The sequence below is a fragment of the Schistocerca piceifrons genome, chromosome X, assembly GCF_021461385.2.
Source record: "Schistocerca piceifrons isolate TAMUIC-IGC-003096 chromosome X, iqSchPice1.1, whole genome shotgun sequence".
NCBI classification, from domain to species: Eukaryota; Metazoa; Arthropoda; class Insecta; order Orthoptera; family Acrididae; genus Schistocerca; species Schistocerca piceifrons.
The window spans coordinates 205206134-205231815 of NC_060149.1; the positions used below are offsets into that span (position 1 = coordinate 205206134).

The following is a 25682-nucleotide window of genomic DNA, read 5'->3' on the forward strand; positions in this document are numbered from 1 at the left end:
AGTTTCATTCACATATGGAACATGGGAAGAATATTGTTTGAATGCCTCTATGCATGCAGTAATTGTTCTAATCATGTCCTCACGAGCCCTATATGAGCAATACATAGGGGATTGTAATATATTCTGAGAGTCATCATTTAAAACCAGTTCTTGAAACTTTGTTAATCGACTTTCTCGGGATAGTTTACACCTGTCTTCAAGAGTCTTGCAGTTCAATTCCTTCTGTATCTCTGTGACCCTCTCCCACAGATCAAACAAACCTGTGACTATTTGTGCTTCCCTTCTCTGTATACGTTGAATATCCCCTGTTAGTCCTATTTGGTACAGGTTGCACACACTTGAGCAGTATTCTAGAACCAGTCGCATGAGTGATTTGTAAAAAATCTCCTTAGTAGGAAGGAGGTCTACCCCATGCTTTACCCATGACTTAGTCTCTGTGATCATTCCATTTCATACCCCTACAAAGTGTTACATACAGGTATTTGTATGAGTTGACCTATACCACCAGTGACTCATTGATATTATCGTCATAGGATGCTGCGTTTTTTGATTTTGTGAAGTGCACAGTTTTACATTTCTGAACATTTAAAGCAAGTTGCCAATCTTTGCACCACTTTGAAACCTTATCAAGATATGACTGAATATTTATGCACCTTCTTTCAGATAGTTCTTCATTATAGACAACTACATCATCTGCAAAAAGTCTGAGGTTACTATTAATATTGTCTGTGAGGTCATTAATGTACAGGGTGAGACAAATACAAGTGACCCAGATGAGTGGATAAAATTGGACATGAATGTATGCATGCATATAACCACACCCCAGTGACATGCACACCACATGTATGCCAACCAAGTGATCCATACTACGGGCTGTGTCAGTATTGGAGCAATGCAAAGGGGATGATGATACTCACAGTAGAGCAACAGGTGCTCATTGTGGAAAGTTATGTGACAGCAAAGTAGTGGAAATGGTGTGGTAAGATGTTTGCTGAGAAATTTAATGGTTTGAAAGCGGCAGCAAAGAGAACCATGCAATGCTTAGTTCAAAAATGGTGTCACACAAGCTCTATTTTGAAGAAGTTGGAAAACATTCTGAAACATCCCCACGCACCAGAAAATGTAGCTGTAGTTCACCAGTAAATGCTTCTGAGTCCTAGCAAATGAGCCCGATGGCTGTGTTTCTTTGTACCCTGGAACCCTGTTGTCCAGGCCACTTTTATTTGCCCCACCCCATACACCATGAATAGCAAGGGTCCCAACACACTTTCTGGGGCACACCTGAAATTACTTCCATATCTGACGATGACTCTTCATCCGAGGTAACACACTGCGTCCTCCCTACCAAAATGTCTTCAGTCAAGCCACAAATTTCACTTGGTATACCATATGATCATATTGTTGACAGTTGTGTGGTTGTGGTACTGAGTCAAATGCTGTTCAGAAATCAAGAAATACTGCATCTGCCTGACTGCCTTCATTCAGAGCTTTCAGTATATAAATTGAGAAAAGTGTGAATTGGGTTTCACATGACTAATGTTTTCGGAATCCACACTGGTTGGCATTGAGGAGGTCATTCTGTTCAAGATAAGTCATTATGTTTGAGCTCAGAATATGTTCTAAGATTCTACAATAAATCGATGTCGGGGATATTGGATGGTAGTTTTGTGGATCACTTCTACTGCCCTTCTTGTAGATAGGTCTAACCTGTGCTTTTTTCCAAGAACTGGGCACAGTTTTTTGTTCGAGGGATCTATGATAGATTGTAGTTAGAAGAGGGGTTAACTCAGCCGCAAATTCAGTATGGAATCTGATGGGTATTCCATCATGTTCTGGAGCTTTGTTCAATTTCAATGTTTTCAGTTGTTGCTCAAGACCACTGACACTAATAATTACTTTGTTCATGTTTTCAGTGGTACAACTGGATTAAATTGGGGCAGTTCTCTTGGGTTTTCCTTTGTAAAGGAATATTTGAGAAATGGAGTTAAGCATTTCAGTTTTTGTCTCGTTCACTAGGGCTGGACACTGACTTTGGTGCCTACAACGAGAATGGCCCTACACTTCCTTTTACACTTATTATGCCGTAATCTGTTTCTTTAGAAATTTTGTAACAGCGACTATATCATGGATGTTACCTCTCATTATCAACTGTTCTACTGGGTACATATCTGTCCAGTGCACGGTCAACTATTCTTTTGAACTTGAGCCATAGTTACTCTATGTTCTCCTGCCCTGTGCTGAATGTTTAGAGTTTCTCATTGAGATATGACACCACTGATTTGTTATCTAGTTTACTAAACATATATATCTTTCTGCTTGTTTTATTTGTCCTTTGTACTTTGATAATCATTGTTGCCTCAGTCAGATCTAGGTCACTGATTCTAATTTCAATGTTGACATCCTCAGAGAGGTCAGGTCTATTTGTTCCCATTAAATCCAATATATTTCCATCAGGAGTGAGGTTCCTAACAATTTGTTCTAGGTACTTTCCTGAGAAGGCAGTTAGTAATGTTAAACGGGATGTCTTGTCACTCCCACCATTAACAAAACTAATTTTCTCAATTAATTGTTGGATGTTTAGAGTGTCCAATGATGATTACGGTATGATTGGGGAACTTATGTACAAGCAATTTTAGGTTTTCTCTAAGGTTTTCAATTACATCAGGAGATGAGTCTGGTGGGCGATACGATTCGGTTACCATTTTATGCCCGCACTTCACACTGAGTCTTACCCAAACAATCTCACATGCAGCTTCAATTTCTATCTCAGGGGATTTGAGTTTCTTGTCTACTGATACAGATGCACCACCTCCATTTCCCATTTGCCTGTCCTCATGATGTGTGCTTAAATTCTTCCAAAAATCTCACTGCTGTCAATTTCAGGTATCGACCAGCCTTTTGTACCTAGTATTATGTGAGCTTCACTGTTTTTCATGAACACTTCAAACTCTGGCACTTTGTTGCAAATGCTTCAGCATTTTAGCAATAGGATTTTAATACTCTCACATGTGGGAGGCATTTCTTTCAATCTTACACTGATACTTTTGGGTTTCCTACAGCTATCATAATCTGGATTGGATGGAGAGTCACCTAATCTAAAAGCCCTATGTGTACTCTAATGTGTAGTGCACACCCGATTCATTTAGAGAGGCCCTACAGTTCTCAACCCTAGGGCGCAGTTCTAGGAAGTTGCAGCCTAGGTTGTCACAGAACCTTCAAGGTCTCTGGTTCAGTCTTTCTACTCGACTCAGAATCAAAGGGCCACAATCAGTTCTGGGGACAATGAAACAAATTGTGAGCTTTGTTGAAACTGCAGGCTGGTCTTCCCAACCTTCTCTGCCAGTCTCTGGAATGACCCAAGTATGACCTCAGAATCCAGATAACAGGCATCATTTGTGCCAACATGCAGCAAAATCTGCAGTTGGTTCCTAAGGGTTGCTGGAATAGCCTCTCTGTTATGTTGAATGAGGTCCCCAGACATACACATTTGAGTGCAGCTGATGTCCTTTCCTCTTCCTTGCCACAACTTCCCTAAGGGGTACATTCATTCGGCATATGTTTGAACTGCCGACAGTTATTAGACCCCAACCATTTTGCGTTTGCCTCCTGGACAAAACAAGTTCCCGCAAAACAGATGAAGTAAGTCCCACTGGCTCAGTTTCAGTTTCAGTGAAAGACAGCACCTCACTCTTATTGGTTAAGGGGATAGGTAGATCACCCTGAGTCCTTCCTGGTCCCCGTCCACCCTGTACAGGATGCCCAGATCTACCATTGAAACACCACTTACGGTGAAGTGGACGAATGATGACAGATCCTGTACTCCCTGCAGTGGAGACAGGATCCACAGGAGAGAATAGTACTTGAGGTACCTGTGGTACCAGTATCACAGGTACATGACTCTCGGAAGCTCGTGCAACACACCGATTCACAGTAGTTGCCTATTCTTTGACAGTAGCTAGGGCGATTTCCAGCTGCTTACGAACATCAACCAACTCGTCCTTTGTTCAAGAACGCCATTCACAGTGGGGCTGCATTTTGGCTGGTGCAATCTATTACAAGGCAGTGAACAAATACCTTTAAATTAAGCCTGCTGATCATCTGTTGAGAAAAAAAAATTGCTAATTTCCTGTAAGAATTGAAGCAAATACACAAAACGAGATATCTATTAAAGCAACATAAAAACCTGTGGTAAAAATTACTAGTTGCCTAAAACGTTTTGAGGTTAATTATAGTTGTTAGTGAACTCGAAAACTTGGTTAATTTACAATAAATTCAGATTATATAGAGGGCTACTCCTCTTTAAGGGAAAACTAGATGTAACACAATATGTTAGTTTGAATATCTGCTACAGTAACCAAATCACAAGCTCCAATTGCCTACTAATTGCTCGTAGATTATGAAAAGGTCAATGGTAGCTTCTGATAATTCTCAAAAATGCACATTTATTTGTGTTGATATACGATGAAATTCAGGAGTGATGTATTCTTTGGCAGACCAGTGAACCACAAACACTGATTTCCTGTGGAATAAGTTATGTCTCCAAAATACTTGAACTGGTAACTTACGAAAATATGGTTTGTAAGTGCCTGAAAATTCTAAAAAATAAGCAATTTCTCACATAATTGTATGGAGATGGCGACAGTGAAACTGTCCTGAACAGAGAATTTGTGGAAGGGCACTTCAGATAGTGACAGTAGTGCATTTAGACCATGAAGTAGATCGTGGGCCATTGTAGAAGGTCCGTCCCATATTACTTTCCTGCATTTATCGTTGTGTCCACTAACGTGTGAGGTAGAGCACCAGGCATTCCAGGGAGTATCTACCTAGGCTTGATGGTTTTAATGTAATGTAACAAATCCAGGGACACAAAGGCGGTATTGTAGATAATTTTCACGATTTGCAAGATGGGTAAAACTGTACGTAGTGATGGCAGGAAACATTACGTTGGTATTTGTTAAGTCATATGCAAGTGGTTAGCCTTGTGTAACTTGTATAAAGTGACATGATCACGTCAGTCTTGCCGACAGCCCAAGTAGCAATCAAGCTGAAGAAGTTCTAGAGTCACGTGTCGAGGGGTAGGGGTCGACCCTTGCACGAGGTGAAGAACACAGTGCAAACTGACAATAAAGGACAGTGCCTGATGTAGACTTGTAACAGGTGTAGTGTGACACTGGTGTAAAAATGATTGCGTTCACAACATGCGATACATAGATTGTATAATGTAGAGTAATAGTGGTTATAGCCAACAATTAAGTGAGTGTTTCCCGGGGCATAGGAGCAGAGACAGGCAGAGCATTATTGCATGTGCTAGGCAGCAGTAAAATAATGAGCTTACAGGAAGAGGAAGGCAGTGACTGGAAAAGTGGCAGTTATCAAAGTGACTGGAAAAGTTGTGTTATCAAAGAGACTGGAGTTTTGACCCAGTGTTGGGTACAAGTGGATATTAACTCAGCCAAGCACTGTGGCTTTATATTACGGAAGATGTGGAAACAATGATGTTCATCCTGTTGTGCAGGATAACATGAAACAGTCGAGTACTCAGTAGGGCATAGGACAAATAAGTATATGGTGAGAGAATATGTTGGTGGAGGAAGTGTGATTGATAAACAGTAGGGAGGGGTTTCCACACTAATAACCAGTATAGCTTTGACAGTAATGACCTAGGAGTAGGCGTGCGGAACGATTTGAAGTGGAATGATCATATAAAATTAATTGTTGGTAAGGCGGGTACCAGGTTGAGATTCATTGGGAGAGTCCTTGGAAAATGTAGTCCATCAACAAAAGAGGTGGCTTACAAAACACTCGTTCGACCTACACTTGAGTATTGCTCATCAGTGTGGGATCCGTACCAGCTCGGGTTGACGGAGGAGATAGAGAAGATCCGAAGAAGAGCGGCGCATTTTGTCACAGGGTTATTTGGTAAGCGTGATAGCATTACGGAGATGTTTAGCAAACTCAAGTGGCAGACTCTGCAAGAGAGGCGCTCTGCATCGCGGTGTAGCTTGCTGTCCAGGTTTCGAGAGGGTGCGTTTCTGGATGAGGTATCGAATATATTGCTTCCCCCTACTTACTCCTCCCGAAGAGATCACGAATGTAAAATTAGAGAGATCCGAGTGCGCACGGAGGCTTTCCAGCAGTCGTTCTTCCCACGAACCATACGCAAGTGGAACAGGAAAGAGAGGTAATGACAGTGGCACGTAAAGTGCCCTCCGCCACACACTGTTGTGTGGCTTGTGGGGTATAAATGTAGGTGTAGATAGAACAACGAGCACTTGTTATTTGGGCAGAAAAAGGTGCAGAACCAAGAGAACATTTACTGCGTTGTTAACATAGGTGTTTGCATTGTTGTGTATGGAGCCATGGCATCCGATTGAGGCAGTAGTGCACTCATAATTCATGTGAGATGTGTGTGTACCTGTATATAGAGGAAAGGTACCGCGACAGCTCAGGGGACGAAGATGAAAATCAAATAAATGCCCCAAACAACTGAGGGGTCTCTGTGGTCGCTATTCACATTGTGCTAGGTGCACACTCTGGAGGAGAGTTAATGGTAAAAGTGAAAATGGTATGTGGTCACAGTTTTCAAGGAGTAACATATCAGAGTGACCTTCACATACTTGACTGGGAGGGCGGTCAGTGACAGTGACCGATAGAAACAGCTCTGAGTCGTGATGTTTAGATTAGTTCATGGCAAACCTTAGTGTGGACTGGAAGGTAGAGGTTTTCTCTCTAATGTTATGCAATGTAACACTGACCACCTATCTAGCTAGTTGTTTAAGATGATGATCATACCTACTGATCTCATAGGTCCTCGGAGAATAGTTAGGTGAATGCTGTGGCAAGGGAGAAGTGATACCTCATTGTGTAGACTAGGATAGAGAGATAGAACTGGTACTGTCGGAATGATGTTGTCAATTTTTTGCTCTGTTACAGAAAAGGAAAAATAGAATAGAAGCAAAAGATACAGTGGTAGGCTAAGGAATAAAAGGGGAGGCCTTAAAAATTGACTGTGGTGGCATGTAATTACAAACGCCCACCATGGTTGCACTCTCAGACCAGGTGAATGTACATTGTGCCTCATCAGTAGCGTGTCATTGCAAAACTGTTCCTGTATCTCTTGGTTTACCACGGGCAAGAACAAACTTCTCAACACTCACTAGCTGGCCGGTTATCAGGTTAAAGAGCTAGGGTGGTATTTTCTCTATGGAACAAATATAATAATCTTTCAAATGCAAAAGAGCAAGGTACTAAAATGTAACCGGAAATATCACGTCCATTATAATTATCCGGGCTGTTATGCCGTGGTCGGTTGATGAATTCTGTGTCGATTCCCAACGTTTCATCTCCGACTGCGGGAGACATCTTCAAGGGGGTCCGTAGCTCAATGGAAGGTCCAACACACCCACTGGCTCGCTACTGACTGACTGTCAGTAGCGAGCCAGTGGGTGTGTTGGACCTTCCATTGAGCTACGGACCCCCTTGAAGATGTCTCCCGCAGTTGGAGATGAAACGTTGGGAATCGACACAGAATTCATCAACCGACCACGGCATAACAGCCCGGATAATTATAATGGACAAAAGAGCAAGGTACCATCTCACTTTTCACACGTAGTTCACAAGGTAATATTAACATACATGTTCACTGGTTGGATGGAAGTTTATGTACAGGCAATCTCTGCCAGTTCTTGTGGGAACTGTAGTGGTATTAGCACTTGAAGGGGCAGATGCAGCAATAGCGTAACCACAATTACGGAAGCAATACCCATATAACCTTTCACAATAAACAGACATAGGGGCTCTAGTTCATATCGCATAAGGATTTCTAGGCTTATAGAATGATAACAGATGTAAACAAAAGAGATACATCAATATTAACTTGAATAACTTGTTCAAACCTTTAACCTAATCAACTAAAGAAGGGGGATACCCTAATAACCTATGCAACATCGTTAACTTCCCCAAGAGAACATTATTTCCAACATGGTTTACACCTCACAAATAAAGTATGGGGAAAAACCTACAGGAAATTAATAGACTTTCTGCTACCAATCATATAAGTTACTTCACTTGGGTTGGCTGCCCTCAGTTATCTTCCATTTAGCTTTAACTAACCTCAAGGGACACCAAAGGAGGGAGCTGTCATGAACTTAGAGACTAACATGAAGTTGATGCATCATTAACGGATTCAATAACTTTATTGTTGGAAATCTTCCATTTGGTCTGTGTTTGCATAGAAAAACAATAATATGGGAATTGTGAGTTGGCCTTGATGCAAAACACTTTTTTATTTGTTTACTTATTTATCGCCAAACTAGTTTCAGTGACAAATACCGTCATCATCAGTGGGTTCTTTAAATGTTATGGCATGTTTTTTAGCATTGTTGTCATTCTTTGCAGCATATTTTCTGTGCCTTTTCTGTTGCCGTTTTCCTCAGTGTACATCACGTCATCTGAAAGTTCATTGGATGGCTTGCAGCTAATTCTATACACAGAAAAACAAAAGTTTCACATTTCGTTTATAATCCAAAACATTACACCATGACATCAGAGTGGAAGTGAGTTGCAATGGAGACAGTCACAGGCAGGTGAGAGTGTCTTGTGTTGCAAAGCAAAACATGGCTGATTGGCATTGCAAAGCAGAGCCAACTTGGCGCAGTATAGCAACAGTCAGTGCTGCAGTATGCTAGTGGAAGGACAGAAAGCCTTTCCTCACGTGCCACCGCTATGGAAGTGTTCAAGAGTATGTGCATTAAGCCCTAAACAAACGTAGTCTGGAGAGTATATGTACCCAGCCATTCATTTACTAGATAATTCATGTCTTGTCTTAGTATCATGGCCTATACACCATGTGGCACTGGAATGACATCCCAGGATGCAGCACGGGGTCCACTATTTGACCACGAGACAGGGAAGCCTCCCCTGAGTCACAAGGGAGCCGCCTGCATGTTGGAGGAATTCACAGCCATCGTCAGCTGCACCACCACGGTGTCATGACAGTCGCAGATGTCACTGACAGCAGCATTCTAATGATGCCATGCTCAGCAATGGTTTTTGCGCTGTCAGCAGTGCCACATGTCGCCTGTTTTGCATGAGAGGCAACTGGACACCTCCACCAAGCTGTTCCTGATGTCCTACGGCTGAGGTCTGGAATAAAGAAATTGATTGAACAGATCTACTGTCATCTTGACATCTCATCGCACACTCCACGGATGCCTACCTAAGGGTCATTTAACAGTGTGTAGGACACACATTTGCCATATATAAGTCTGTTGGGTGCACATTGAGCTACTGATGAGTCAGTGTTGAATTCATGTGTCACAAAAGCAATTTCAAATGACTTATCTATGTGAAGAACCTAGCTTAAATTAAGATCGGACTTTGTGATTAGTATTAATATCGTTGAGCCTCATCGTCTTGGTATTGCCTCTAATTTGTCATCTTCACGATGAAAACTTTGTATGTGTTTTTTAAAATATAACAGATGCAACATCACTGTTTTTAGTTTCACATGGTCATGCATGTGTTAACTTTAAACTCATCAGTTGCACAGTGACCTGCTTCCTAATTTTGGTGTTAACATAGCACAAAAATCAGGCTACCCCACACATTCAGTGACTCTTGTCATGAACTTCCTCCTTTCATAAAATCACAGTTTACAGAAGGACAGACAGTTCAGCACCATTCAGTTTTAGTCAGTAGTTATACTGAAGAGCCAAAGAAACTGGTACATCTGCCTAATATAGTGTAGGGCCCCCACGAGCGAGCATGCAGAAGTGCCGCAACACAACGTAGCATGGACTCTCCTAATGTCCGAGGTAGTGCTGGAGGGAATTGACACCATGAATGCTGCAGGGCTGTCCATAAATCCGTAAGATCTCTTGTGAACAGGACGTTCAAGGCATCCCAGATATGCTTGTTTATGTTCATGTCTGGGGAGTTTGGATTCCAGCAGAAGTGTCTAAACTCGAAAAAGTGTTCCTGGACCCACCCTGTAGCAATTCTGGACGTGTGTCGTGTTGCATTGTCCTGCTGGAATTGCCAAAATCCCCCGGAATGCACAATGGACATGAATGTATGCAGGTGATCAGACAGGTGTCACCTGTCAGTCGTATCTAGATATATCAAGTGTCCCATATCATTTCAGCTGCACATGCCCCATACCACTACAGAACCTCCACCAGCTTGAACAGACTCCAGCTGACATGTAGGGTCCATGGATTCGTGAGGTTGCTTAAATACCCGTACACGTCCATCCACTTGATACAATTTGAAACGAGACTTGTCCGATCACGCAACATGCTTCCAGTCATCAACAGTCATGTGTCGATGTTGACGGGCCCAGACGAGGCGTAAAGCTTTGTTTCGTGCAGTCATCAAGGGCACATGACTGGGCCTTCGGCTTCAAAAGCCCATATCGATGATGTTTCATTGACAGATTCACACCCGACAGTTGTTGATGGTCCAGCATTGAAATCTGCAGCAATTTGTGGAAGGGTTGCACTTCTGTCATGCTGAACAATTCTTTTCAGTCGTCATTGGTCTCATTCTTGCAGGATCTTTTTCCAGCAACAGCAATGTCAGAGATTTGATGTTTTACCAGATTCCTGATATTCACGGTACACTTGTGAAATGGTCATACAGGAAAATCCGCACTTCATCGCTACCTCGGAAATGCTTGTCTCATCGAATAAGCATGCCTATACCAGTTTCTTTGGCGCTTCAGTGTATATCCTGTGTGACACAAATCAAAACACTTACGAATTGGAGTCTGATCGTACTCACAACAACCAAATTGTAGGTGCAGTAGTTTCACACAGCCACTTCATTAACAAGCTAAACAACACACAAATGTTAATTGTTCCATATATGATGGCAGATGGACTTTTATATCTTTCACTACTTACCTTGATCTGATAGAGCACAAAGATGCATTGAAAGGTTAAATGAGCACTTTCTAGGCACCAACTTTACTACACAATTGTGGATACCAACCCAATGATGTTAGTATGGTCATATTCTAGCATGAACTTTACTACAATAATTTGATTCTCGTAATGAGTAGTTAGAAAAATACAAAAGGTTATGGAAATATTTTGTATGTCTATACTAGAAATTACCTGTTTACAAGTTTGGTTTCCATATTTGAAATTATGATAAATTATGCAAATTTTTAATTAGTGGCTTAATTTATTAACAAAGGCAACAAAAGTATAATGATAAACTTGGGAATTAAATGGATATAATGGCACAAAAGACAACAGTAATTTTAGGAGTGTCTAAACTTTAATTCTAATAATCTTTTAAACTAGTTAGTTTCCTGAAAATTAAAATGTATCACTGTGAAGTCTGGATTCCTGGCTAAACTTTAATTCTAATAATCTTTTAAACTAGTTAGTTTCCTGAAAATTAAAATGTATCACTGTGAAGTCTGGATTCCTGGCTGCCTAATGATAAATGATAAGTGCCAATAATCTCAAAAATGCTAATTAGCTCAGTGAAAATCTACCATTAAACACCATTAAAGATACTGCCTACAGGAAAATAAGAGACCTTTGGAGGAAAGAGAACCACTTGTATAATATCAAGAGCTCAGATGGAAACCCAGTTCTAACCAAAGAAGGGAAAGCAGAAAAGTGGAAGGAGTATATAGAGGGTCTATACAAGGGTGATGTACTTGAGGACAATATTATAGAAATGGAAGAGGATGTAGATGAAGATGAAATGGGAGATATGATACTGCGTGAAGAGTTTGACAGAGCACTGAAAGACGTAAGCCGAAACAAGGCCCCGGGAGTAGACAACATTCCATTAGAACTACTGACAGCCTTGGGAGAGCCAGTCCTGACAAAACTCTACCATCTGGTGAGCAAGATGTATGAGACAGGCGAAATACCCTCAGACTTCAAGAAGAATATAATAATTCCAATCCCAAAGAAAGCAGGTGTTGACAGATGTGAAAATTACCGAACTATCAGTATAATAAGTCATAGCTGCAAAATACTAACGCGAATTCTTTACAGACGAATGGAAAAACGAGTAGAAGCCGATCTCAGTGAAGATCAGTTTGGATTCCGTAGAGATATGGGAACATGTGAGGCAATACTGACCCTACGACTTATCTTGGAAGCTAGATTAAGGAAAGGCAAACCTACTTTTCTAGAATTTGTAGACTTAGAGAAAGCTTTTGACAATGTTGACTGGAATACTCTCCTTCAAATTCTGAAGGTGGCAGGGGTAAAATACAGGGAGCGAAAAGCTATTTACAATTTGTACAGAAACCAGATGGCGGCTATAAGAGTCAAGGGACATGAAAGGGAAGCAGTGGTTGGGAAGGGAGTGAGACAGGGTTGTAGGCTCTCCACGATGTTATTCAATCTGTATATTGAGCAAGCAGTAAAGGAAACAAAAGAAAAATTTGGAGTAGGTATTAAAATCCAGGGAGAAGAAATAAAAACTTTGTGGTTCACTGATGACATTGTAATTCTGTCGGAGACCGCAAAGGATTTGGAAGAGCAGTTGAACGGAATGGACAGTGTCTTGAAAGGAGGATATAAGATGAACATCAACAAAAGCAAAACAAGTATAATGGAATGTAGTCGAATTATGCCGGGTGATGCTGAGGGAATTAGATTAGGAAATGAGACACTTAAAGTAGTAAAGGAGTTTTGCTATTTGGGGAGCAAAATAACTGATGATGGTCGAAGTAGAGAGGATATAAAATGTAGACTGGCAATGGCAAGGAAAACATTTCTGAAGAAGAGAAATTTGTTAACATCGAGTATAGGTTTAAGCGTCAGGAAGTCGTTTCTGAAAGTATTTGTATGGAATGTAGCCATGTATGGAAGTGAAACATGGACGATAAATAGTTTGGACAAGAAGAGAATAGAAGTTTTCGAAATGTGGTGCTACAGAAGAATGCTGAAGATTAGATGGGTAGATCACATAACTAATGAGGAAGTATTGAATAGCATTGGGGAGAAGAGAAGTTTGTGGCACAACTTGACTAGAAGAAGGGATTGGTTGGTAGGACATGTTCTGAGGCATCAAGGGATCACCAGTTTAGTATTGGAGGGCAGCATGGAGGGTAAAAATCGTAGAGGGAGACCAAGAGATGAATACACTAAGCAGATTCAGAAGGATGTAGGTTGCAGTAGGTACTGGGAGATGAAGAAGCTTGCACAGGATAAAGTAGCATGGAGAGCTGCATCAAACCAGTCTCAGGACTGATGACCACAACAACAACAACAACAACATGAGAATTTCAGTTATTCATTACTGTTAATGCTGTTTCCATAAAAAATAAATACACCACTATAATCTTTCTATTAAGTTATCATCTGAATAATGAATTTGCATGATACACTACATATGTATGATGCGTTGGTTCAATTAATACATGTGAACTCAAATAGGAGGAAATATGACGTTCTTTTTGTAGTAAACAACTGCAAAAATTTAGAGAACCAACATTTGAAACTGGCTGCAGAATGATTCTACTGCCGCCAATGTATATAGGACCACAAAGATCAGATAATATAAATTAGAGTCATATGGAGGCATGTAAACAGTTGTTTTTCCTGCTTTGTTTGTGAATGGAACAGGAATGGAAGTGACGTAGTACTAGTAGTAGACGATACCCTCTGCCATGCACCATGCTGTGGCTTATGGAGTCTGTACTTAGCTGTAGATGTATAACTAGACTCAAAATGAAAAATGAGGTAAAACATTAATTATTAATAAGAGTGCAACAATTGTAGGTGGGATAGTTCTAGCTTGTTCTGTTTCAGCTTGCCAAAAGCATTAGCTCCAAACCTTCTGCTCAGGAACTAGATGCACAACTGTATTGCAAATTAAAGATTGCAGAAATTTCCACTGTCAGCTAATATCCTGTTGGTTGGCCAAACGGAATTTATACAACCAGTCCACATTCTTACGACACTGGTTGAAATGTAGTGTAATAGCAACTACATGAATTTGCATCTCGAAATGAGTGAACAAACAATCTAACAAGATGTCAAATGACAAGCTAATAAGTTCTACTAGTGCGCATAATTCGTGAACCAACTCAGAAATGGAACTACTAGAAGACAGTAACAAAGCAGATTGTACATGAGTATCAGAAATGCTATTATCCTTGCAGTACACCATAAATTAGTGGAGCCATGTGTTCTAAGTTATTTTTGAATCATCAAACTCTGGAAACACTGATGCTGACAACATAAGTATGAACAGTGTTAGTGCTGTAGGTGGAACATTGTTCTGTTCTGCTACACACTTCAGCTGACCCATCTGCTGTTTCTGTAGTGTCTCAAACTCTCTCTGAATATGCTGTTCTTGTTGCAGAATCAGATGCTGCTGCCACATCTCTGTAAACTTTGCATCATCTTAATTCAAGTCCAGTTTGTTAACCTTAGTGCCACCTCATTCAGTAGTCAGCTGAGATGATAGTATGGTCCCAAATTGAGAGTGCTGGGCTTCATCTGATAGCTATACTCACTATAGAAACTTGGGGAACTAATGCCTTTCATGCTGAGGAAAGTTGCATAGCGATCAAGTGCTGGACGTGTTTGGAAGCAACATATTTTCAATTCTACTGTTAAAACACTTTAGGATGGTCTCCTCAATCACGAACGTAGTTGATTCCCTGCTCCACCTTAGCTCAGTGAAGTTAATACTGCATCCAGGGATGTTGTCAACATTTCACCATGTCAGTAGAATGGGGAAAAATCAAAACACCATATTGCTAGTGCTATAAAAGTCCACAAAATTCAAATGATTATTAAGCAAATTAACTATATTTAACATTATTTCTGTGTGTTTTTATGATAAAGAATGCTGAAAATGTACAGTAAGCATGCACTAACATCATCTGCTGCTAAGATGCTGATTTACAACTAGTTATTATTATCATCCTTCCACTCATCTATCTAATGTATCAATTTCCACGTGAAAGACAGGAAAAAAAAGTCTGTTTTATAAATACAGTCAAAGACAAAAAAAAAAAAAAAAAAATGTGCTGAGGAGGAGTTACCTGAATTGGACAGAAATTAGTAGACGTGATGTACAAGTGCAGACAAACAAATGATTACAATTTCAGAAAAATTGGATGATTTATTCAAGAGAAAGAGCTTCACAAATTGAGCAAGTCCATAATGCATTGGTCCATCTGTGGACCTTTTGCAAACAGTTATTAAGATTGGCATTGACTGATAGAGTTGTTGGATGTTCTCCTGAGGGATATCGTGCCGAATTCCAAATTCTGTTCAATTGTCACATTGGATCATTAGAATACTGAGCTGGTTGGAGGGCCCTGCCCATAATGTTCCAAAATCTCTCTGTTGGGGAGAGATCCAACAAAGTTGTTGGCCAAGGTAGGGTTTGGCAAGCATGAGGGCAAGCAGTAGAAACTCTCGCTTTGGGTGAGCAGGCATTATCTTGCTGAAATGTAAGCACAGGATGGCTTGCCTTGAAGGTTAACAAAATGGGCCTAGAATATCGTCAACATACCACTGTGCCGTAAGGGCTGCAGACGACAACCAGAAGGGTCCTACTATGAAATGAAATGGCTCTCCAGGCCATAACTCCTGGTTTTCAGGCTGTATGGCAAGTGACTGCTATCTGGGGCATCTCCAGACATGTCTTCGCTGGTCATTGGGGTTCAGTTCTAGGCAGGATACATCACTGAAGAAAATTTTAATTCGGTCAGTGAGGGTCTAGTCCTGATGTGTCAGACACCACTGCAGACAAGTTTGTTTGTGTACAGAGGTCAGTGGTAGTTGGTGCAAGGGACGCTGTGAGCTTGGTCCCCTTTCTGTGAGTGGCCTAATAATATTCACTGTAGTCACTGAAGCACCTTTTGCATGTCAGATTGATGACAATGGTGAATTTAGGGCTCCAGGTGCCTCTCTGATGATTCCTCATTCCTCACGGTCTGCCGTCTCTCTAGGTCAACAGCTTCCTTCTTGGCACTGTGTTTGGCCACAGTTCACCCATTCCCACCAACATCGGCGAATAATGGCATTGCTCCTATTCAAATGTTGAGCGATTCTCCAACTCCTCCAACCGGCTTCTTTGAGCCCAACCACAAATCCTCTCTCAAATGCTGACACCTGCACATATTCTTCATGTGCCTGTCTGTGAGGCATAATTACTGTCCATCTGAGTACAGGGAATAAAATTCTCAAAGACTTTACACCCTGACATCAACATGTCCCCTGTTTACTATCCTTGGCAGCTTCATGGTGAAATTGGGCTGCAGCATCATACAGTAAACTCTGTATGATGCTGCATCATTTATATACCACTCTTATGATTTTACAACAAATTTATAACTATTTATTCATGACATGGACACTTGCACTTAAAAAGACTTACCATATACAAGATGTTTCTGGAAGGTACACATTGAAAAAACTAATATACACTCTAAGACAAATAAATGAAAATTATGCACCTTGAAGAAGTTATGCAAATCGGTCAGAGATTGATATTCATACAGGTATCAATGTAAAATTGTAAACTCTGGTGGCCAATGGATACATTGATACCTGTATGAGTATCAATCTCTGACCAATTTGCATAACTTCTTCATGGTGCATCATTTTTGTTTATTTGTCTTAGATTGTATATTAGTTTTTTGGATGTGTACCTTCCAGAAACATCTTGTATATGGTAAGTCTTTTTAAGTGCAAGTGTCCATGTCATGAATAAATAGTTATAAATTTGTTGTAAAATCATAAGAGAGGTATATAAATGACATAATCAAAAATCATCCAAGCTTGTGGGCTGTTGACATAATCATCATCATCATCATCATCATCATCATCAGATGCTTGTAATTTGTCTTGTGCAGTCATGTTTTTTTTTTAACTTGTTTGGTCCACCTGTGGACTATGGTGATTGTGTTTTTGCTGTCCTGTTGTCATCTGCTACTTGGCAGGTGTTCTTGGTTAAGTTTAGCAGCTGTTTCCTGGTCAGTACCTTCAGTTTTTCTGTTGCTCCTGTATTCCTTCATTTTCATACTGAGTTCTGTCTTGCATTCCTTGTACCATGTCCTGGTTCCATTCCAATTAACTTGTCTAAGGGATGTTATGAAGGTTCTCAACAGCTACATGATAGTCACCTCAGTTAGTTACTGTGCCTTGCCTGATATGAAGTTCTGCAACATTTTTCTCTATTTGCTTGATCCACAGGGATCCAGTGGCTTTACCCTTGTTGTTTACTGTGAAGATCTGTCAAGACAGTCAGTGGGGGTCCATTCTGTATAGGTGGCCATAGAAAGCTAGTCATCTTCTTCTGATGGCAACAGTGATGTTTTCTTGGTGTTAGTAGAGTTCATGATTGGTTTGCATCATCATTTCCCATCTTGCAATATCCTTGGTTCCACTATCTTTCACAGAAATTTCCTTTCCTGTAATTCAAGGATTCTTATTGGAGGTCTTCTTGCTTACAGATAGACACTGTACTGCATAGCACTGATGGTGTGACTGTTATGTTTTAGTGTCTTATTTTTATATTCTTCAGTAGATGTTTGGTATACCAGCCCAGATAGTCCGAGAGCCTGCCAGAAAGCACAGACCTCGATGACAGCCACGAGACTGCACTGTTACAACCTGAGAATGCTGGTGCACCCATTGCAGCACTGGCTACAGAGCCATGCCTGTCTTGCCGGTGTGTCACCACTTGTGGCTGCTCTCTAAAGCCAGCAGCACAGCAGTCAAGTTGGTGTCATTATTTCACCACGCTCTTGTATTGATCTCGCTGCACATCATTCTTGGTTCTGAATTCGCTACATCTTGGGTTTTCAATCTTGGTGTACTCATTGGACGTGATATTCCACTGTACCATCTCCATTGTGTGCCTTTCTTTTGTTGTGCCGTCTTGTGTACACTCGACAAATCTCTGTTGATGCCCTCGGCCAGTCAGTCAGTTTTCACTGGTTCTTGAGTTGTTCCCAGTCTTGTCAGAATCCGGTCACCATAAGATGTTGTGAGTCATACATTTTTCTGCAAGCATAGCATGCCTTATGAAGCTTTATTTTCGTGTGTTCAAGAGCTACCGTATCACTGAAATCCAGTGTCCAAGGTACTTTATGGTTTAATCTCCTTCACCATGCTTGGCAGCACTGACTGTGATATTTCTAGGAGTGTCTTTAATACTGGTAATGAATTCATTCTCTCCAGTGTTGATCAAGATACTGGTTTTCCCTGCTATTAAATGCAGTGCTTGGATTTGCATAAAAGGCTCTTGCATGTTGTTTGGCAGTAAGACCAGTCCATCAGCAAAAGTCGGCCACTGAATCCTTAGGTAGTCTGCTTTGATTCCAACCATAATCTTCTGTCACAATTTTTTCCAGGCGACAGTTAAATGAAATACCGTTTCCTTGCCTCACGTCTCTGTTGATTGGGAAGCTTGTAACATTCCCTAGGCTGATGTACCACTTTGTAACATCCCCTGTGCAGAATGATAAACACTAACTTATAATGCACTGGAACCCTTGCACTGTCTGGTATGGTGAGCAGTAGGTTTACAGGGTTGCGTGGCAGGTTCTCTCTGTGACTTACCTGTCCGGTGGCAGCAGTCAACCTCCGCACTTTCTCGACTTGTAATTTCACCTGCCCTTATCTGCATTTCAGCCACTCGTACATTATTCGGCACCCTGCAGATTCTGGACTTAGCAAATACGTAGAATTAAGGTTTTGGGGAGGAATTCTGGTGATACTAAATAATGCAATGCAGCTCTGATAAAAGCAGTTATATTCTAGAAACAAGTTGACCTCAAAGTCCTTTGATACAATTTATTACAAACCAATTGCAAATTCATAGTTTGCACACCAGAATCCAGCCAGATAGCAGTCAGGTGGATGTGCCTCTCTAAGTGGGTTTAAGACCACTGTGGATACCAATTGCATTTGGTTGTCGTCTCAATCAGTCTAATCCTAATTGTGGTTGTGTTAATATAATTTACTCAACTGCCACACGGGTCTTTTAATGCACAAGGCCAGGATCTTGTGTTACTGGATGGCACAAAATTCAGTCTTTACTTACACTTGATACCTCACATAAAAATAAGCATAATCATAACCAATTGGTCCTAATGGTCATCGGCAGAAAACAAAAATAGAATTGCAACAGCAGGAGTGTGCACAGCAGCTGACTTATTGTGTTCAATGACTGTTGTGTTGTTGCATGCAGTAAGCTTTGCTCTATTAACTATTTGCACCTATGCCTCAGTAATTGTCACATATTAAGATAAACATTCATTCACAGTCAAAATAACTTCACCACCTATGCGAGTGTTACTTTGTCATGGTCTTATTCAGATTTAGCCAAAAAGCAAAGCTTAGTTGGTAATCTTGCAGGAGCACAACTGCCAGCCATCCGTACTGCTCCCTGGTCGAACAGCTAGGCCTCAACAGTGGAGTGTTGTGTGCCCTTCTCCCCCACTAAACTGCTTGTGACATCAGCCACCATCTCTTCCCTGAAAACAGACACATTTTACCATATACTTTACCTGTTGCTTTCTGCGCATACACACTTTTGACTTACATTCTTCTGAAAATTTTACTCTGACCCTCTGCACTAATTTAAAGTTTTTTCAAATGAACTTTTTTTTTTTTTTTTTTACCGTTCAGCAGCCTCTGGCTGGAACAGTCCACCTTCTCCATCGCCAAGGGGTGTCCACCTGTGAATGCTGTGTCATATTTCTAAGTGACCCATAGCTTTTTTGTGTCATTCCTCCTTCACATTCTTGCAAGTCACTGTGTTGGCCTACAGCGCCTGACTTGGCACTTATCATAACCATTCGGCACACTACCTCTGCTGTGGCCATCCATTTGTGTTCCATTCCACTGCCTTCTAATTGGCACTCACTTAGTTAAAAAAGGCTAGAACTTTAGCTTCATTGCCCGTACAACAACCAGTTTTCTTTCTGAAGCCACCTCATTCTTAGCTATTGAATTAAGTTCTTAAAACTATTGCTTATCTGAAGCGTGGTAATTCGTGCACAGCACATTGCCACGTTTCAAGCTCTCTGAGAATTGTTCTCTAAACTTTTATCTTGGATTTGGTGTTGTACTGGGTGCCCTGCACCAACCTATTGAGTTTTTAGTTGAGTCGTAGTTCTCTTAATATTCCAACGAGAGTGGTTCTATCCACAAAACCAAGAGCAATATTCCCTGTAGTTACCTGGGTCTGTTTTGCTTCCTTTTTTGTGACTTGGGGGAAGACCAGCCATCTGGGAGTTTGTTGCCAGACCATATCTCCACAGTTGCTATATGTATGTATGTATGTATGTATGTATGTGTTATTATTATTATTATTGGTTTTGTTGAACACTTGATGTAATGACTCAGTATGTTGGTGTGTGACAATATTACAGTGATTCTGTTGAATAAAAAACTAGATGAATAAAATAAAATTGTTAATAAATAGTGGAAAGATCCATTATAATATGATTAAAAAATTGCTGAACAATTACGGGCAGCAGTAACTTTCATTAAATATCTGGGAATATGTTTATGGAGCAATTGGAAGTGGAACAGCAGCATAAAACAAATTGTAGCTTATTGCCACGTTTCAGGCTATCTGAGTATTGTTCTCTAGACTTTTATGTTGGATTTGGTGTTGTACTCGGTGCCCTGCACCAACCTACTGAGTTTTTAGTTGAGTCTTAATTCTATTAATATTCCAACGAGAGCGGTTCTGTCCACAAAATCAGGAGTGATATTCCCTGTAGTTACCCAGGTCTGTTTTGTTACCTTTTTTGTGACTTGGGGGTAACAGATAGGACCAGCCATCTTGGAGTTTGGGAGTTTCTTGCCAGCCCATATCTTCACAGTTGCTGTATGTATGTATGTGTTATTATTATTATTATTGGTATTGTTGAACAATTGATGCAATGATGCAGTACGTGGGTATGGGACAATATTACAGTGATTGTGTTGAATAAAAAACAAGTTGAGTAAAATAAAGTTGTCCATAAATAGTGGAAAGATCCATTATAATATCATTACAAAATTGTTGAACAATCATTGGAAGCAGTCACATGCATTAAATATCTGGGAGCATGTTTATGGAGCAATTGAAAGTGGAACAACAGCGTAAAACAAATTGCAGGAAAGGGGGTGACAAATTGTGATTCTTTTGAAGGATCCTCAGGAAAAGTTGTCCACGCACAAAGATGACTTACAAGACCCTTGTTTGACCAATACTTGAGCTTTACTTATCTGTCTGAGACTCTTATCAATTGGGATTGATAGAGGAAATAGAGAAGATCCAAATAAGATAGCATGTTTCATCATAGGTTCATTTAATAAATGCAAAAACACCACAGTGATGCTCATGCAACTGCAGTGGCAGAGGCTACAAGAGGGGCACTGTGCCTCATGCTGTAGTTGACTGTTAAAATTCCAAGAATGCGTGTTCCAATAAGAGTCATTCATTATATTGCTCCTCCTATGTATATCTCTTAGAAAGAAGCCAAAATTAAAGAGATTCAAGACCACACACAGGTTTATCAACAATCTTTCTTCCTGCACATTGTTGATGACTGGAACAGAATGTGGAGGAAATGCCTGTGGTAAAAAAGTACCCCTGCCACACATCGTAAGGTGTAGACGTAGATGTTGAGGTGGTTATAAAAATGGAAGATACTGAAAATAATATGCACTACATTAATTATTTTCAAAATTATTGTAATGGAAACTAAAAACTGATACATAATTGTGTTTTTAATCAAATGATAGACCATAATAAAAATTTTGATTTTGAACAGTACTGATATATTACCCAGTGATGAAATTTGTCAATCTTTATACCGTTTTGAATCTGAGGCATTTTAACCATTTTAGAAGATTATATTTCATGATAGGATCTATTGCACATGAGTTGTCAATGAAAAAGCAATGACTTTTTTCCCTGTATTTCTTTTAAGTTTAATTATGATTGAAGTTTCAGTGTTTTATTAGTGTGTTTTGTCACAGTTGTTCACAAACAGTAATATTGTTCTTAAACTTGCTGAACATCACATTTTTCAGCATCTATTTGCATTTGTTGCAACTATTTATTGTGAGTCATTGTAAAGAATATATAGAACATTTAAAACATAGAAATGCTAACAATATCGTCACACATCATATTTAAGTAGTATCACTTACTAAGAATAAAATTACTGTTTTGACAGACGCCAAACAGTGACGTCAACACCGTGCTGGATTGAACTCCATTTGAATGGACCACTGCAGTGGCTTGACAGGGTGCTGACACAGATGGGGTCACCACGATTACCGTGCAGTTCAATGTCCTGAAAAGGAACAGATGCTACCGTCTGCCCATTGACAGCCTGAGATTTAAGCATCTGTGCTGCATCCTACCATATGAGCTGTGTAGTTGTTTGTGCTTTTCACTTGTCTGTGTTCCTTAGTACTTGAGGCTCAAGTGTTTTGTTTCTCATCAGGTGCTAAACCAATTTTGTTGTCAAATTTATCTGTCAGTGATGATTGCTTCAGGAAATATGCATATAACAATTTGTTTTTGTTTTTACTGTTTTGTGCGTAGCTTTTGCAAATATGTAAATATATATTTCTCTGTTTCATATCTTTGTGTGCGGCATTTTATATTAAAGCCTGCAAAGATATACTATCCTTTCGTGCACATGTATAGTAAACATTACTCTTGTGTAACTGTTAATGGAACAGAATAGAAAGATAGACTGATTTTTCATAGTGGCAAAGTTTTGCTGTGTCTTAATGTAGCTTGTTTCAGGAATTATTACTTGTTTAGAGTTAAGAGTTTGAGATCACTGTGTTTTGTTACAATTATTTTTTATATTTGAGTGTCTCATGTTGGTTGACTGTACTACTTCTTCCTATTTATACCAAATACTACAAGTACTCATTAGCTGTCCAGGAAGCTGTAAAAGTAGCTTAATACATATGGACATTAAAGGTAACTAACTTTGTTATCAGTATTTGATAGAACTCTTGGAGGGATAAGTACTGAATGTATTGCTTCATGTGTTTATTGCATACCTTGAACACACTGTTCTCGGCAAGTGTTCTGTGCTGTATTGCACAATTTTATTTACTGCATTTTTGCTATTTATTTGACATAAGTATATTAGGAATAATTTGAGAGACTGTATGAATAATTTCAAGTATGCTTCTGCCTAATGGAAAAACAAGTACAGTGTATACTTAAAGAAGTGTGTAACTTTTAATACAGATAAGCTTTTTCTGAATGTACTCAACATCTAACTGGTGCTGTATTTTTGAAGAAGAGTATGTTTTTCTGCTGTGAAATGTTGTGAAGCATGTCATATGGAATGGTATTCTGTAATTAAATGTAAACAAAAAGTATGCAGCTTCCTACAGAGTTGTTTATACATCGTCTCTGCTGATATTTCCTCACTGTGTGACAAGTTTTGGAAAGATGTTGGACAGGTAGTCAGCAGAAGCTAGTTATGTTCTCAAAGACTCAAAGATGATGATCTCATCCCTACTTTTATGTGTTTCTAATAGGGCCAGCGAATATTACTCATGGCAAATGGAGTTAATCCTGTAAGTTTTATGATGCATGTGTGTGTACTTTATTGTATTTCTTTATGTTTATTTTTCTGTTTTCCTTCTCAATTTAATTGAAAACTTTCTTCTTCTTCTTCTTCTTCTTCTTCTTCTTTTCTTATTCTTCTTACAGATGAACCAGTACTTCTCAACATCCTTTACCATTAAGAAAAATGACAAAATGGACATAATTATTTTTGAGTGCTCTGCTCTGAAATTTAGTTTCATGTTCTTCATTACTCACCATCTCCAATTTTTTCTTCTTTTTATTGTTCACTAAATTTCAACTGTTTAATTCACATAATAGTGGAGCACTTTAATTTCCTTTCTATCCTCCCATTTTTGTTGATTCAGGTAGAATTCTTATTTTGAAAGTAACTTCAGTCTGCTGTGAGTTGAACAAAACTCACTGAAATGTGGCTGGTCTGTCGTATACTCTGTCTTCCATTACTGTTTAAGTGTGGCCCTTTTAGTACACTATCAAGTACCAACAACAGTCACACTATTCTGCATTGAGGTAAGATGTACATACAAGTCCCTTTCTGCCACTTAAATTACGTTTGAGTTCTCAGTTTGCCAAAACCAATATTTTCAGGGTCATTTACGGTCATCATCTATAATTTCTCAAGTCAGTATTATTAATTGATTGGAGAAATGGCATATGCCCTAAACAGTTCTATTGGACATGTGCTGAGAAGATTGCATCACTTTTACACTAGACTCTTATCTTCATTTCCCTTGTATCCAGCATCAAGTTGAGTTGACACATTTATGGTACTTCTCCACTTCACTTGGTTTTCCACCATTTTTCTTGTATAAATGTTGTTCCAATCCAGGTTCCTTCTTCTTAAACTGGGTCTCGATTGAGTCGATTCCTCTTGCTCCTGGCCTCCAGCATTCATTTTTTATATTCTTCCAACTCCCATTCCCTTTACCTGTCTGAACCATTTTAACCTACTCTTCTCTATTCTAATATTCGGCTTGTGCACTCCATTTCATTCCTAACATCTGCAGTTCTCAATCTCTCTGCCCCTTCATTTTTCCCTAACATAATTGCTAGGAATTTCATTCCTGTGGCGTGGATTCAACTTAAAATTTCTTCTCTTCTTGTCCTTGTCCACGACTTCAGTGCATATGTCAGTGTGGGTGTAAATTATGTCTTGTACAGCACTTCCTTACGCTTCATGGGCACCTCTCTTCCCCAGACCAAGCCCCACATACACTAGTAAAATGCATTGCTATGTTGTACCCATTTGCTGATTTCTGCCTCCATCCTTGGAATGCTTTCTCACTGGAATGGGTATTAAAATATGACATGGTAGCTGAAGCGTAGGGGAAAGAATCTAATTATGAAATATTACAAAAAAGTATTTTGCAGTTGAATGTATTCTGCTCAGAGAACTGGACTCAATACTGTGTTGTTATATGACCCCTTTTTTCCATGACTATATTTAAAAATCCCTTAAGGTACATGTAGCAGTTCATTCATTGCATTCTGCGTGTATAATTTGAATCTTGAGTGTAGTCCTTGTACGAAGCATAAGTTGCATTGATCAAATAAGACTGTCAAGTGTATACCATATTTGGCTAAAATTGTTGTATAAGGTATGCAAAATAAACAACTATTTTGCATTGACTAAGTTTCATGTATCCACTTTGTTAGCTCTCATTTCAGAAATTCTATATTGTAGATCAACATATTTGACACATCTTGTAACTATCCCAGTGTCAGTTTTCATTTATTTTTTATGTGTAGTCTTCATAATCATTTTTATATGAAATTTAACAAAAATTTAAGTTTATGCAATCTACATACATTATGGAAAGGGTCATGCTCTTGCACCTATAAGGCATTTACTTTGTTAACAATTTTCGTCTGTGGCATTTGAAGAGTTTCTTGAGTACCCCCTAGCAACTAATTCAATTTCCTAGAGATCTTTCCACATGTGGTACACATTAAAGAAAAGTTCTGTAACCAGCAGAGAAGGATATCAGAACTGAAAAGATCAATAAGTGATATTACACTCAAAAAGTGGACCCAAAAATTGTGGTGTTTGCAAATTTCTTAAGTATCTTTGCTTTTTGCTCCAGCAGATTCTCAGTTGAAAAACATGTTAACGT

The 25682-nt window shown here is 39.6% G+C and overlaps 1 protein-coding gene across 1 annotated transcript in view; it reads left to right on the forward strand.

Annotated features, from left to right (window-relative positions):
* Positions 1–25201, forward strand: part of LOC124721863 (mothers against decapentaplegic homolog 3-like) — a 223740-nt gene extending 198539 nt beyond the window's left edge. The window contains exon 7 of the mRNA XM_047246999.1: positions 22184–25201. Within this exon, the coding sequence (XP_047102955.1) occupies positions 22184–22307 (124 nt within the window). The 3' untranslated portion in view covers positions 22308–25201. The remainder of the gene's footprint in view (positions 1–22183) is intronic.
* Positions 25202–25682: the final 481 nt, after the last annotated feature.